Source organism: Salmo salar, chromosome 27, assembly GCF_965601325.2.
Source record: "Salmo salar chromosome 27, fSalSal1, whole genome shotgun sequence".
Classification (NCBI taxonomy): domain Eukaryota; kingdom Metazoa; phylum Chordata; class Actinopteri; order Salmoniformes; family Salmonidae; genus Salmo; species Salmo salar.
In genome coordinates this window covers 15,467,150-15,482,981 of record NC_138317.1, presented here as the reverse complement: position 1 = coordinate 15,482,981, position 15,832 = coordinate 15,467,150, and the positions used below count along the sequence as shown (strand labels likewise).

General features: G+C 47.1%; 2 protein-coding genes across 2 annotated transcripts; both read left to right on the top strand.

Moving 5' to 3' along the window:
- The first annotated feature begins 107 nt into the window (after positions 1-107).
- LOC145864367 (uncharacterized) lies at positions 108-8,304 on the top strand. Its single transcript, XM_082970111.1, has 8 exons — positions 108-130; positions 603-736; positions 3,138-4,378; positions 4,710-4,810; positions 5,268-5,404; positions 6,249-7,183; positions 7,563-7,663; positions 8,118-8,304. The coding sequence occupies exons 1-8, from the start codon at positions 108-110 to the stop codon at positions 8,302-8,304; spliced, it is 2,859 nt and encodes a 952-aa protein (XP_082826237.1).
- Positions 8,305-9,688: 1,384 nt separating this feature from the next.
- Positions 9,689-15,732, top strand: LOC145864366 (uncharacterized). Its single transcript, XM_082970110.1, has 10 exons — positions 9,689-10,327; positions 10,524-10,585; positions 10,638-10,774; positions 11,328-11,428; positions 11,743-11,812; positions 13,065-13,331; positions 14,673-14,755; positions 15,140-15,295; positions 15,369-15,385; positions 15,459-15,732. Exons 1-10 carry the CDS (start codon positions 9,689-9,691, stop codon positions 15,730-15,732), a joined length of 1,806 nt encoding a protein of 601 aa, XP_082826236.1.
- Positions 15,733-15,832: the final 100 nt, after the last annotated feature.

Here is a 15,832-nt window from a genome sequence, read left to right as displayed (position 1 = left end):
AACCACCACAGCAGCCCCTAGTGCAACCCCTACTGCAACCACAACTGAAGCTTCTTCAACAACAACTATAGCACCTACGACAACCACAACAACATCAACTTCGACAAATGCAGCTCCTACTAAAACAACTGTAGCTCCTACAACGCCGATCACAATTGCAGGACCTTCTACCATTTTAACTCCAGTAAGTACAACAACTGGAGCTCCAAAAACATCTACAACTGCTGAAGCTCCAACAACACCAACTGTAGCTGCTTCTACAACCACTACTGCAGCCCCTACTGCAACCACAACTGAAGCTTCTTCAACAACAACTATAGCACCAACGACAACCACAACAACATCACCTTCGACAACTGCAGCTCCTACTATAACCACTTTAGCTCCTACGGCCACTACAACAGCTCCTACAACAACAAATACAGTTGCTTCCACAACAACTACTGCAGCCCCTACTGCAACAACAACTGAAGCTTCTTCAACAACAACAATAGCACCAACGACAACCACAACAACATCACCTTCGACAACTGCAGCTCCTACAACAACCACAACAGAAGCTAGTACAACAACTGTAGCTCCAACGACCACTACAACTGCAGAATCTCCAACAACACAAGCTGTAGCTGCTTCCACAACCACCACAGCAGCCCCTACTGCAACCAGAACAGAAGATCCTTCTACAATAACTACAAAAACATCCCCTACGACAACTGTAGCTCCTACGACAACCACTGTAGCTTCTACAGACACTACAACTGCAGCAGCTCCTACAACAACAACTGAAGCTGCTCCCACAACCACTACTGAAGCCCCTACTGCAACAACAACTGAAGCTTCTTCTACAACAACTATAGCACATACGGCAACCACAACAACTGTACCTACGACAACTGCAGCTCCTACTACAACCACTGTAGCTCCTACGGCCAATACAACTGCAGCAGCTCCTACAACAACAACTGAAGCTGCTTCCACAAGCACTACTGTAGCCCCAACTGCAACCACAACTGAAGCTTCTTCTACAACAACCACAACAACATCCCCTTCGACAACTGCAGCTCCGACAACAACAACTGTAGGTCCTACAACGCCAATCACAACTGTAGATACAACTACCATTTTAACTCCTATGACAACCACAACCACAGCTCCGACCTCAACAACTGTAGCTGCTTCCACAACCACTACTGCATTCCCTACTACAACCACAACGGAAGCTTCTTCTACAACAACTATAGCACCTACGACAACCACAACAACATCCCCTTCGACAACTGCAGCTCCTACAACTCCAATCAAAACTATAGCTTCTACTACGACAATAATTGCAGAACCTGCGACCACCACAACTGATCTAGCTACTACGACAACCACAACAGCAGCTCCTACAACAACAACCGAAACACCTACGACAACCACAACAACATCCCCTTTGACAACTGCAGCTCCTACTACAACAAATGCAGCTCCTACAACACCAATCACAACTGCAGGTCCAACTACCATTGTTACTCCTACAGCAACCACAACTGTACCACCCACAGCAAACACAACTGCAGCTAGTACAACAACTGGAGCTCCAACAACCACTACAACTGCAACAGCTCCAACAACACCAACTGTAGCTGCTTCCACAAGCACTACTGCAGCCCCTACAGCAACAACAACTGCAGCTCCTACTACAACCACTTTGGCTCCTACGGCCACCACCACAGCTCCTACAACAACAAATAAAGCTGCTTCCACAACAACTACTGCAGCCCCTACTGCAACAACAACTGAAGCTTCTTCAACAACAACAATAGCACCAACGACAACCACAACAACATCACCTTCGACAACTGCAGCTCCTACAACAACCACAACAGAAGCTAGTACAACAACTGTAGCTCCAACGACCACTACAACTGCAGCAGCTGCTACAGAAATCACAACTGTAGCTCCTACGACCACCGAAATTGCAGCTTCTACCACAACAACAGAAGCTCCTAAGACCACTACAACTACAGCAGCTCCTGCAACAACTGTAGCTGCTTCCACAACCACAACTGTAGCCCCTATGGCAACAACAACTGCAGCTCCAACAACAACTTTAGCTACTATAGCAAGCACAACAGCAGCTGCTACGACAACCACTACAGATTCTACGACATCTACAACAAGCCCAACAGTACCCACTAGGGCAACACCTTCAGCTCCTACAACGACAATAATAGTAGATCATGCGACAAGTACAACTGCAGCAGCTATAACAACAACAACTGAAGCTGCTTCCACAACCACTACTGCAGCCCCTACTGCAACCACAACTGAAGCTTCTTCAAAAACAACTATAGCACCAACGACAACCACAACAACATCACCTTCGACAACTGCAGCTCCTACTACAACCACTTTAGCTCCTACGGCCACTACAACAGCTCCTACAACAACAAATACAGTTGCTTCCACAACAACTACTGCAGCCCCTACTGCAACAACAACTGAAGCTTCTTCAACAACAACAATAGCACCAACGACAACCACAACAACATCACCTTCGACAACAGCAGCTCCTACAACAACCACAACAGAAGCTAGTACAACAACTGTAGCTCCAACGACCACTACAACTGCAGAAGCTCCAACAACACAAGCTGTAGCTGCTTCCACAACCACCACAGCAGCCCCTACTGCAACCAGAACAGAAGATCCTTCTACAATAACTACAAAAACATCCCCTACGACAACTGTAGCTCCTACTACAACCACTGTAGCTTCTACAGACAGTACAACTGCAGCAGCTCCTACAACAACAACTGAAGCTGCTCCCACAACCACCACAGCAGCCCCTAGTGCAACCCCTACTGCAACCACAACTGAAGCTTCTTCAACAACAACTATAGCACCTACGACAACCACAACAACATCACCTTCGACAACTGCAGCTCCTACTAAAACAACTGTAGCTCCTACAACGCCGATCACAATTGCAGGACCTTCTACCATTTTAACTCCAGTAAGTACAACAACTGGAGCTCCAAAAACATCTACAACTGCTGAAGCTCCAACAACACCAACTGTAGCTGCTTCCACAACCACTACTGCAGCCCCTACTGCAACCACAACTGAAGCTTCTTCAAAAACAACTATAGCACCAACGACAACCACATCACCTTCGACAACTGCAGCTCCTACTACAACCACTTTAGCTCCTACGGCCACTACAACAGCTCCTACAACAACAAATACAGTTGCTTCCACAACAACTACTGCAGCCCCTACTGCAACAACAACTGAAGCTTCTTCAACAACAACAATAGCACCAACGACAACCACAACAACATCACCTTCGACAACTGCAGCTCCTACAACAACCACAACAGAAGCTAGTACAACAACTGTAGCTCCAACGACCACTACAACTGCTGAAGCTCCAACAACACCAACTGTAGCTGCTTCTACAACCACTACTGCAGCCCCTACTGCAACCACAACTGAAGCTTCTTCAACAACAACTATAGCACCAATGACAACCACAACAACATCACCTTCGACAACTGCAGCTCCTACTATAACCACTTTAGCTCCTACGGCCACTACAACAGCTCCTACAACAACAAATACAGTTGCTTCCACAACAACTACTGCAGCCCCTACTGCAACAACAACTGAAGCTTCTTCAACAACAACAATAGCACCAACGACAACCACAACAACATCACCTTCGACAACTGCAGCTCCTACAACAACCACAACAGAAGCTAGTACAACAACTGTAGCTCCAACGACCACTACAACTGCAGAATCTCCAACAACACAAGCTGTAGCTGCTTCCACAACCACCACAGCAGCCCCTACTGCAACCAGAACAGAAGATCCTTCTACAATAACTACAAAAACATCCCCTACGACAACTGTAGCTCCTACGACAACCACTGTAGCTTCTACAGACACTACAACTGCAGCAGCTCCTACAACAACAACTGAAGCTGCTCCCACAACCACTACTGAAGCCCCTACTGCAACAACAACTGAAGCTTCTTCTACAACAACTATAGCACATACGGCAACCACAACAACTGTACCTACGACAACTGCAGCTCCTACTACAACCACTGTAGCTCCTACGGCCAATACAACTGCAGCAGCTCCTACAACAACAACTGAAGCTGCTTCCACAAGCACTACTGTAGCCCCAACTGCAACCACAACTGAAGCTTCTTCTACAACAACCACAACAACATCCCCTTCGACAACTGCAGCTCCGACAACAACAACTGTAGGTCCTACAACGCCAATCACAACTGTAGATACAACTACCATTTTAACTCCTATGACAACCACAACCACAGCTCCGACCTCAACAACTGTAGCTGCTTCCACAACCACTACTGCATTCCCTACTACAACCACAACGGAAGCTTCTTCTACAACAACTATAGCACCTACGACAACCACAACAACATCCCCTTCGACAACTGCAGCTCCTACAACTCCAATCAAAACTATAGCTTCTACTACGACAATAATTGCAGAACCTGCGACCACCACAACTGATCTAGCTACTACGACAACCACAACAGCAGCTCCTACAACAACAACCGAAACACCTACGACAACCACAACAACATCCCCTTTGACAACTGCAGCTCCTACTACAACAAATGCAGCTCCTACAACACCAATCACAACTGCAGGTCCAACTACCATTGTTACTCCTACAGCAACCACAACTGTACCACCCACAGCAAACACAACTGCAGCTAGTACAACAACTGGAGCTCCAACAACCACTACAACTGCAACAGCTCCAACAACACCAACTGTAGCTGCTTCCACAAGCACTACTGCAGCCCCTACAGCAACAACAACTGCAGCTCCTACTACAACCACTTTGGCTCCTACGGCCACCACCACAGCTCCTACAACAACAAATAAAGCTGCTTCCACAACAACTACTGCAGCCCCTACTGCAACAACAACTGAAGCTTCTTCAACAACAACAATAGCACCAACGACAACCACAACAACATCACCTTCGACAACTGCAGCTCCTACAACAACCACAACAGAAGCTAGTACAACAACTGTAGCTCCAACGACCACTACAACTGCAGCAGCTGCTACAGAAATCACAACTGTAGCTCCTACGACCACCGAAATTGCAGCTTCTACCACAACAACAGAAGCTCCTAAGACCACTACAACTACAGCAGCTCCTGCAACAACTGTAGCTGCTTCCACAACCACAACTGTAGCCCCTATGGCAACAACAACTGCAGCTCCAACAACAACTTTAGCTACTATAGCAAGCACAACAGCAGCTGCTATGACAACCACTACAGATTCTACGACATCTACAACAAGCCCAACAGTACCCACTACGGCAACACCTTCAGCTCCTACAACGACAATAATAGTAGATCATGCGACAAGTACAACTGCAGCAGCTATAACAACAACAACTGAAGCTGCTTCCACAACCACTACTGCAGCCCCTACTGCAACCACAACTGAAGCTTCTTCAAAAACAACTATAGCACCAACGACAACCACATCACCTTCGACAACTGCAGCTCCTACTACAACCACTTTAGCTCCTACGGCCACTACAACAGCTCCTACAACAACAAATACAGTTGCTTCCACAACAACTACTGCAGCCCCTACTGCAACAACAACTGAAGCTTCTTCAACAACAACAATAGCACCAACGACAACCACAACAACATCACCTTCGACAACAGCAGCTCCTACAACAACCACAACAGAAGCTAGTACAACAACTGTAGCTCCAACGACCACTACAACTGCAGAAGCTCCAACAACACAAGCTGTAGCTGCTTCCACAACCACCACAGCAGCCCCTACTGCAACCAGAACAGAAGATCCTTCTACAATAACTACAAAAACATCCCCTACGACAACTGTAGCTCCTACTACAACCACTGTAGCTTCTACAGACACTACAACTGCAGCAGCTCCTACAACAACAACTGAAGCTGCTCCCACAACCACCACAGCAGCCCCTAGTGCAACCCCTACTGCAACCACAACTGAAGCTTCTTCAACAACAACTATAGCACCTACGACAACCACAACAACATCACCTTCGACAACTGCAGCTCCTACTAAAACAACTGTAGCTCCTACAACGCCGATCACAATTGCAGGACCTTCTACCATTTTAACTCCAGTAAGTACAACAACTGGAGCTCCAAAAACATCTACAACTGCTGAAGCTCCAACAACACCAACTGTAGCTGCTTCCACAACCACTACTGCAGCCCCTACTGCAACCACAACTGAAGCTTCTTCAAAAACAACTATAGCACCAACGACAACCACATCACCTTCGACAACTGCAGCTCCTACTACAACCACTTTAGCTCCTACGGCCACTACAACAGCTCCTACAACAACAAATACAGTTGCTTCCACAACAACTACTGCAGCCCCTACTGCAACAACAACTGAAGCTTCTTCAACAACAACAATAGCACCAACGACAACCACAACAACATCACCTTCGACAACTGCAGCTCCTACAACAACCACAACAGAAGCTAGTACAACAACTGTAGCTCCAACGACCACTACAACTGCAGAAGCTCCAACAACACAAGCTGTAGCTGCTTCCACAACCACCACAGCAGCCCCTACTGCAACCAGAACAGAAGATCCTTCTACAATAACTACAAAAACATCCCCTACGACAACTGTAGCTCCTACTACAACCACTCTAGCTCCTACAGCCACTACAACTGCAGCAGCTCCTACAACAACAACTGAAGCTGCTCCCACAACCACTACTGAAGCCCCTACTGCAACAACAACGGAAGCTTCTTCTACAACAACTATAGCACATACGGCAACCACAACAACTGTACCTACGACAACTGCAGCTCCTACTACAACCACTGTAGCTCCTACGGCCAATACAACTGCAGCAGCTCCTACAACAACAACTGAAGCTGCTTCCACAAGCACTACTGTAGCCCCAACTGCAACCACAACTGAAGCTTCTTCTACAACAACCACAACAACATCCCCTTCGACAACTGCAGCTCCGACAACAACAACTGTAGGTCCTACAACGCCAATCACAACTGTAGATACAACTACCATTTTAACTCCTATGACAACCACAACCACAGCTCCGACCTCAACAACTGTAGCTGCTTCCACAACAACTACTGCATTCCCTACTACAACCACAAAGGAAGCTTCATCCACAACCACTACTGCAGCCCTTACTACAACCACAAAGGAAGCTTCTTCTACAACAACTATAGCACCTACGACAGCCACAACAACATCCCCTTCGACAACTGCAGCTCCTACAACAACAACTGTAGCTCCTACAACTCCAATCAAAACTACAGCTTCTACTACGACAATAATTGCAGAACCTGCGACCACCACAACTGATCTAGCTACTACGACAACCACAACAGCAGCTCCTACAACAACAACCGAAACACCTACGACAACCACAACAACATCCCCTTCGACAACTGCAGCTCCTACAACACCAATCACAACTGCAGGTCCAACTACCATTGTTACTCCTACAGCAACCACAACTGTACCCCCCACAGCAACCACAACAGCAGCTAGTACAACAACTGGAGCTCCAACAACCATTACAACTGCAACAGCTCCAACAACACCAACTGTAGCTGCTTCCACAAGCACTACTGCAGCCCCTACAGCAACAACAACTGCAGCTCCTACTACAACCACTTTAGCTTCTACGGCCACCACCACAGCTCCTACAACAACAAATAAAGCTGCATCCACAACAACTACTGCAGCCCCTACTGCAACAACAACTGAAGCTTCTTCAACAACAACAATAGCACCAACGACAACCACAACATCACCTTCGACAACTGCAGCTCCTACAACAACCACAACAGAAGCTAGTACAACAACTGTAGCTCCAACGACCACTACAACTGCAGCAGCTGCTACAGAAATCACAACTGTAGCTCCTACGACCACCAAAATTGCAGCTTCTACCACAACAACAGAAGCTCCTAAGACCACTACAACTACAGCAGCTCCTACAACAACTGTAGCTGCTTCCACAACCACTACTGTAGCCCCTATGGCAACAACAACTGCAGCTCCAACAACAACTTTAGCTACTATAGCAAGCACAACAGCAGCTGCTACGACAACCACTACAGATTCTACGACATCTACAACAAGCCCAACAGTACCCACTACGGCAACACCTTCAGCTCCTACAACGACAATAATTGTAGATCATGCGACAAGTACAACTGCAGCAGCTATAACAACAACAACTGAAGCTGCTTCCACAACCACTACTGCAGCCCCTACTTCAACCACAACTGAAGCTTCTTCTACAACAACTAAAGCACCTTTCACAACTGCAGCTCCTACTATAACAACTGTAGCTCCTACAACGCCAATCACAACTGCAGGTCCTACTACCATTTTAACTCCTAAAGCATCCACAACAGCAGCTAGTACAACAACTGTAGCCGCTACGACCACTACAACTGCAGCAGCTCCAACAACAACTGAAGCTGCTCCCACAACCACCACAGCAGCCCCTAGTGCAACCCCTACTGCAACCACAACTGAAGCTTCTTCAACAACAACTATAGCACCTACGACAACCACAACAACATCACCTTCGACAACTGCAGCTCCTACTAAAACAACTGTAGCTCCTACAACGCCGATCACAATTGCAGGACCTTCTACCATTTTAACTCCAGTAAGTACAACAACTGGAGCTCCAAAAACATCTACAACTGCTGAAGCTCCAACAACACCAACTGTAGCTGCTTCCACAACCACTACTGCACCCCCTACTGCAACCACAACTGAAGCTTCTTCAACAACAACTATAGCACCAACGACAACCACAACAACATCACCTTCGACAACTGCAGCTCCTACTACAACCACTTTAGCTCCTACGGCCACTACAACAGCTCCTACAACAACAAATACAGTTGCTTCCACAACAACTACTGCAGCCCCTACTGCAACAACAACTGAAGCTTCTTCAACAACAACAATAGCACCAACGACAACCACAACAACATCACCTTCGATAACTGCAGCTCCTACAACAACCACAACAGAAGCTAGTACAACAACTGTAGCTCCAACGACCACTACAACTGCAGAAGCTCCAACAACACAAGCTGTAGCTGCTTCCACAACCACCACAGCAGCCCCTACTGCAACCAGAACAGAAGATCCTTCTACAATAACTACAAAAACATTCCCTACGACAACTGTAGCTCCTACTACAACCACTGTAGCTCCTACAGCCACTACAACTGCAGCAGCTCCTACAACAACAACTGAAGCTGCTCCCACAACCACTACTGAAGCCCCTACTGCAACAACAACGGAAGCTTCTTCTACAACAACTATAGCACATACGGCAACCACAACAACTGTACCTACGACAACTGCAGCTCCTACTACAACCACTGTAGCTCCTACGGCCAATACAACTGCAGCAGCTCCTACAACAACAACTGAAGCTGCTTCCACAAGCACTACTGTAGCCCCAACTGCAACCACAACTGAAGCTTCTTCTACAACAACCACAACAACATCCCCTTCGACAACTGCAGCTCCGACAACAACAACTGTAGGTCCTACAACGCCAATCACAACTGTAGATACAACTACCATTTTAACTCCTATGACAACCACAACCACAGCTCCGACCTCAACAACTGTAGCTGCTTCCACAACCACTACTGCATTCCCTACTACAACCACAACGGAAGCTTCTTCTACAACAACTATAGCACCTACGACAACCACAACAACATCCCCTTCGACAACTGCAGCTCCTACAACAACAACTGTAGCTCCTACAACTCCAATCAAAACTATAGCTTCTACTACGACAATAATTGCAGAACCTGCGACCACCACAACTGATCTAGCTACTACGACAACCACAACAGCAGCTCCTACAACAACCACAACAACATCCCCTTCGACAACTGCAGCTCCTACTACAACAAATGCAGCTCCTACAACACCAATCACAACTGCAGGTCCAACTACCATTGTTACTCCTACAGCGACCACAACTGTACCCCCCACAGCAACCACAACAGCAGCTAGTACAACAACTGGAGCTCCAACAACCACTACAACTGCAACAGCTCCAACAACACCAACTGTAGCTGCTTCCACAAGCACTACTGCAGCCCCTACAGCAACAACAACTGCAGCTCCTACTACAACCACTTTAGCTCCTACGGCCACCACCACAGCTCCTACAACAACAAATAAAGCTGCTTCCACAACAACTACTGCAGCCCCTACTGCAACAACAACTGAAGCTTCTTCAACAACAACAATAGCACCAACGACAACCACAACAACATCACCTTCGACAACTGCAGCTCCTACAACAACCACAACAGAAGCTAGTACAACAACTGTAGCTCCAACGACCACTACAACTGCAGCAGCTGCTACAGAAATCACAACTGTAGCTCCTACGACCACCGAAATTGCAGCTTCTACCACAACAACAGAAGCGCCTAAGACCACTACAACTACAGCAGCTCCTACAACAACTGTAGCTGCTTCCACAACCACTACTGTAGCCCCTATGGCAACAACAACTGCAGCTCCAACAACAACTTTAGCTACTATAGCAAGCACAACAGCAGCTGCTACGACAACCACTACAGATTCTACGACATCTACAACAAGCCCAACAGTACCCACTACGGCAACACCTTCAGCTCCTACAACGACAATAATTGTAGATCATGCGACAAGTACAACTGCAGCAGCTATAACAACAACAACTGAAGCTGCTTCCACAACCACTACTGCAGCCCCTACTTCAACCACAACTGAAGCTTCTTCTACAACAACTAAAGCACCTTTCACAACTGCAGCTCCTACTATAACAACTGTAGCTCCTACAACGCCAATCACAACTGCAGGTCCTACTACCATTTTAACTCCTAAAGCATCCACAACAGCAGCTAGTACAACAACTGTAGCCGCTACGACCACTACAACTGCAGCAGCTCCAACAACAACTGAAGCTGCTCCCACAACCACCACAGCAGCCCCTAGTGCAACCCCTACTGCAACCACAACTGAAGCTTCTTCAACAACAACTATAGCACCTACGACAACCACAACAACATCACCTTCGACAACTGCAGCTCCTACTAAAACAACTGTAGCTCCTACAACGCCGATCACAATTGCAGGACCTTCTACCATTTTAACTCCAGTAAGTACAACAACTGGAGCTCCAAAAACATCTACAACTGCTGAAGCTCCAACAACACCAACTGTAGCTGCTTCCACAACCACTACTGCAGCCCCTACTGCAACCACAACTGAAGCTTCTTCAACAACAACTATAGCACCAACGACAACCACAACAACATCACCTTCGACAACTGCAGCTCCTACTACAACCACTTTAGCTCCTACGGCCACTACAACAGCTCCTACAACAACAAATACAGTTGCTTCCACAACAACTACTGCAGCCCCTACTGCAACAACAACTGAAGCTTCTTCAACAACAACAATAGCACCAACGACAACCACAACAACATCCCCTTCGATAACTGCAGCTCCTACAACAACCACAACAGAAGCTAGTACAACAACTGTAGCTCCAACGACCACTACAACTGCAGAAGCTCCAACAACACAAGCTGTAGCTGCTTCCACAACCACCACAGCAGCCCCTACTGCAACCAGAACAGAAGATCCTTCTACAATAACTACAAAAACATCCCCTACGACAACTGTAGCTCCTACTACAACCACTGTAGCTCCTACAGCCACTACAACTGCAGCAGCTCCTACAACAACAACTGAAGCTGCTCCCACAACCACTACTGAAGCCCCTACTGCAACAACAACTGAAGCTTCTTCTACAACAACTATAGCACATACGGCAACCACAACAACTGTACCTACGACAACTGCAGCTCCTACTACAACCACTGTAGCTCCTACGGCCAATACAACTGCAGCAGCTCCTACAACAACAACTGAAGCTGCTTCCACAAGCACTACTGTAGCCCCAACTGCAACCACAACTGAAGCTTCTTCTACAACAACCACAACAACATCCCCTTCGACAACTGCAGCTCCGACAACAACAACTGTAGGTCCTACAACGCCAATCACAACTGTAGATACAACTATCATTTTAACTCCTATGACAACCACAACCACAGCTCCGACCTCAACAACTGTAGCTGCTTCCACAACCACTACTGCATTCCCTAATACAACCACAACGGAAGCTTCTTCTACAACAACTATAGCACCTACGACAACCACAACAACATCCCCTTCGACAACTGCAGCTCCTACAACAACAACTGTAGCTCCTACAACTCCAATCAAAACTATAGCTTCTACTACGACAATAATTGCAGAACCTGCGACCACCACAACTGATCTAGCTACTACGACAACCACAACAGCAGCTCCTACAACAACAACCGAAACACCTACGACAACCACAACAACATCCCCTTCGACAACTGCAGCTCCTACTACAACAAATGCAGCTCCTACAACACCAATCACAACTGCAGGTCCAACTACCATTGTTACTCCTACAGCAACCACAACTGTACCACCCACAGCAACCACAACTGCAGCTAGTACAACAACTGGAGCTCCAACAACCACTACAACTGCAACAGCTCCAACAACACCAACTGTAGCTGCTTCCACAAGCACTACTGCAGCCCCTACAGCAACAACAACTGCAGCTCCTACTACAACCACTTTGGCTCCTACGGCCACCACCACAGCTCCTACAACAACAAATAAAGCTGCTTCCACAACAACTACTGCAGCCCCTACTGCAACAACAACTGAAGCTTCTTCAACAACAACAATAGCACCAACGACAACCACAACAACATCACCTTCGACAACTGCAGCTCCTACAACAACCACAACAGAAGCTAGTACAACAACTGTAGCTCCAACGACCACTACAACTGCAGCAGCTGCTACAGAAATCACAACTGTAGCTCCTACGACCACCGAAATTGCAGCTTCTACCACAACAACAGAAGCTCCTAAGACCACTACAACTACAGCAGCTCCTACAACAACTGTAGCTGCTTCCACAACCACTACTGTAGCCCCTATGGCAACAACAACTGCAGCTCCAACAACAACTTTAGCTACTATAGCAAGCACAACAGCAGCTGCTACGACAACCACTACAGATTCTACGACATCTACAACAAGCCCAACAGTACCCACTACGGCAACACCTTCAGCTCCTACAACGACAATAATAGTAGATCATGCGACAAGTACAACTGCAGCAGCTATAACAACAACACCTGAAGCTGCTTCCACAACCACTACTGCAGCCCCTACTGCAACCACAACTGAAGCTTCTTCAAAAACAACTATAGCACCAACGACAACCACATCACCTTCGACAACTGCAGCTCCTACTACAACCACTTTAGCTCCTACGGCCACTACAACAGCTCCTACAACAACAAATACAGTTGCTTCCACAACAACTACTGCAGCCCCTACTGCAACAACAACTGAAGCTTCTTCAACAACAACAATAGCACCAACGACAACCACAACATCACCTTCGACAACTGCAGCTCCTACAACAACCACAACAGAAGCTAGTACAACAACTGTAGCTCCAACGACCACTACAACTGCAGCAGCTGCTATAGAAATCACAACTGTAGCTCCTACGACCACCGAAATTGCAGCTTCTACCACAACAACAGAAGCTCCTAAGACCACTACAACTACAGCAGCTCCTACAACAACTGTAGCTGCTTCCACAACCACTACTGTAGCCCCTATGGCAACAACAACTGCAGCTCCAACAACAACTTTAGCTACTATAGCAAGCACAACAGCAGCTGCTACGACAACCACTACAGATTCTACGACATCTACAACAAGCCCAACAGTACCCACTACGGCAACACCTTCAGCTCCTACAACGACAATAATTGTAGATCATGCGACAAGTACAACTGCAGCAGCTATAACAACAACAACTGAAGCTGCTTCCACAACCACTACTGCAGCCCCTACTTCAACCACAACTGAAGCTTCTTCTACAACAACTAAAGCACCTTTCACAACTGCAGCTCCTACTATAACAACTGTAGCTCCTACAACGCCAATCACAACTGCAGGTCCTACTACCATTTTAACTCCTAAAGCATCCACAACAGCAGCTAGTACAACAACTGTAGCCGCTACGACAACTACAACTGCAGCAGCTCCAACAACAACAACTGAAGCTGCTCCCACAACCACTACAGCAGCCCCTAGTGCAATCCCTACTGCAACCACAACTGAAGCTTCTTCAACAACAACTATAGCACCTACGACAACCACAACAACATCACCTACGACAACTGCAGCTCCTACTAAAACAACTGTAGCTCCTACAACGCCGATCACAATTGCAGGACCTTCTACCATTTTAACTCCAGTAAGTACAACAACTGGAGCTCCAAAAACATCTACAACTGCTGAAGCTCCAACAACACCAACTGTAGCTGCTTCCACAACCACTACTGCAGCCCCTACTGCAACCACAACTGAAGCTTCTTCAAAAACAACTATAGCACCAACGACAACCACATCACCTTCGACAACTGCAGCTCCTACTACAACCACTTTAGCTCCTACGGCCACTACAACAGCTCCTACAACAACAAATACAGTTGCTTCCACAACAACTACTGCAGCCCCTACTGCAACAACAACTGAAGCTTCTTCAACAACAACAATAGCACCAACGACAACCACAACAACATCACCTTCGACAACTGCAGCTCCTACAACAACCACAACAGAAGCTAGTACAACAACTGTAGCTCCAACGACCACTACAACTGCAGAAGCTCCAACAACACAACCTGTAGCTGCTTCCACAACCACCACAGCAGCCCCTACTGCAACCAGAACAGAAGATCCTTCTACAATAACTACAAAAACATCCCCTACGACAACTGTAGCTCCTACTACAACCACTCTAGCTCCTACAGCCACTACAACTGCAGCAGCTCATACAACAACTGAAGCTGCTCCCACAACCACTACTGAAGCCCCTACTGCAACAACAACTGAAGCTTCTTCTACAACAACTATAGCACATACGGCAACCACAACAACTGTACCTACGACAACTGCAGCTCCTACTACAACCACTGTAGCTCCTACGGCCAATACAACTGCAGCAGCTCCTACAACAACAACTGAAGCTGCTTCCACAAGCACTACTGTAGCCCCAACTGCAACCACAACTGAAGCTTCTTCTACAACAACCACAACAACATCCCCTTCGACAACTGCAGCTCCGACAACAACAACTGTAGGTCCTACAACGCCAATCACAACTGTAGATACAACTACCATTTTAACTCCTATGACAACCACAACCACAGCTCCGACCTCAACAACTGTAGCTGCTTCCACAACCACTACTGCATTCCCTACTACAACCACAACGGAAGCTTCATCCACAACCACTACTGCAGCCCTTACTACAACCACAACGGAAGCTTCTTCTACAACAACTATAGCACCTACGACAGCCACAACAACATCCCCTTCGACAACTGCAGCTCCTACAACAACAACTGTAGCTCCTACAACTCCAATCAAAACTACAGCTTCTACTACGACAATAATTGCAGAACCTGCGACCACCACAACTGATCTAGCTACTACGACAACCACAACAGCAGCTCCCACAACAACAACCGAAACACCTACGACAACCACAACAACATCCCCTTCGACAACTGCAGCTCCTACA

Bases quoted from the DNA above. Each gene is read 5' to 3' on its own strand.
- LOC145864367 (XM_082970111.1), top strand. From the start codon at position 108: ATGCAGCTCCTACTAAAACAACT. The intron at 131-602 runs GTAGCTCCTACA...CTACAACTGCAG, and splicing joins CAGCTCCTACTAAAACAACT to AATCTCCAACAACACAAGCT. The intron at 7,184-7,562 runs GCATTCCCTACT...TTACTCCTACAG, and splicing joins CTGCTTCCACAACAACTACT to CAACCACAACTGTACCCCCC.
- LOC145864366 (XM_082970110.1), top strand. From the start codon at position 9,689: ATGACAACCACAACCACAGCTCCGACCTCAACAACTGTAGCTGCTTCC. The intron at 13,332-14,672 runs GTACAACTGCAG...CGACAACTGCAG, and splicing joins AATAGTAGATCATGCGACAA to CTCCTACTACAACCACTTTA. The intron at 14,756-15,139 runs GCAGCCCCTACT...GCAACAACAACT, and splicing joins TTGCTTCCACAACAACTACT to GAAGCTTCTTCTACAACAAC.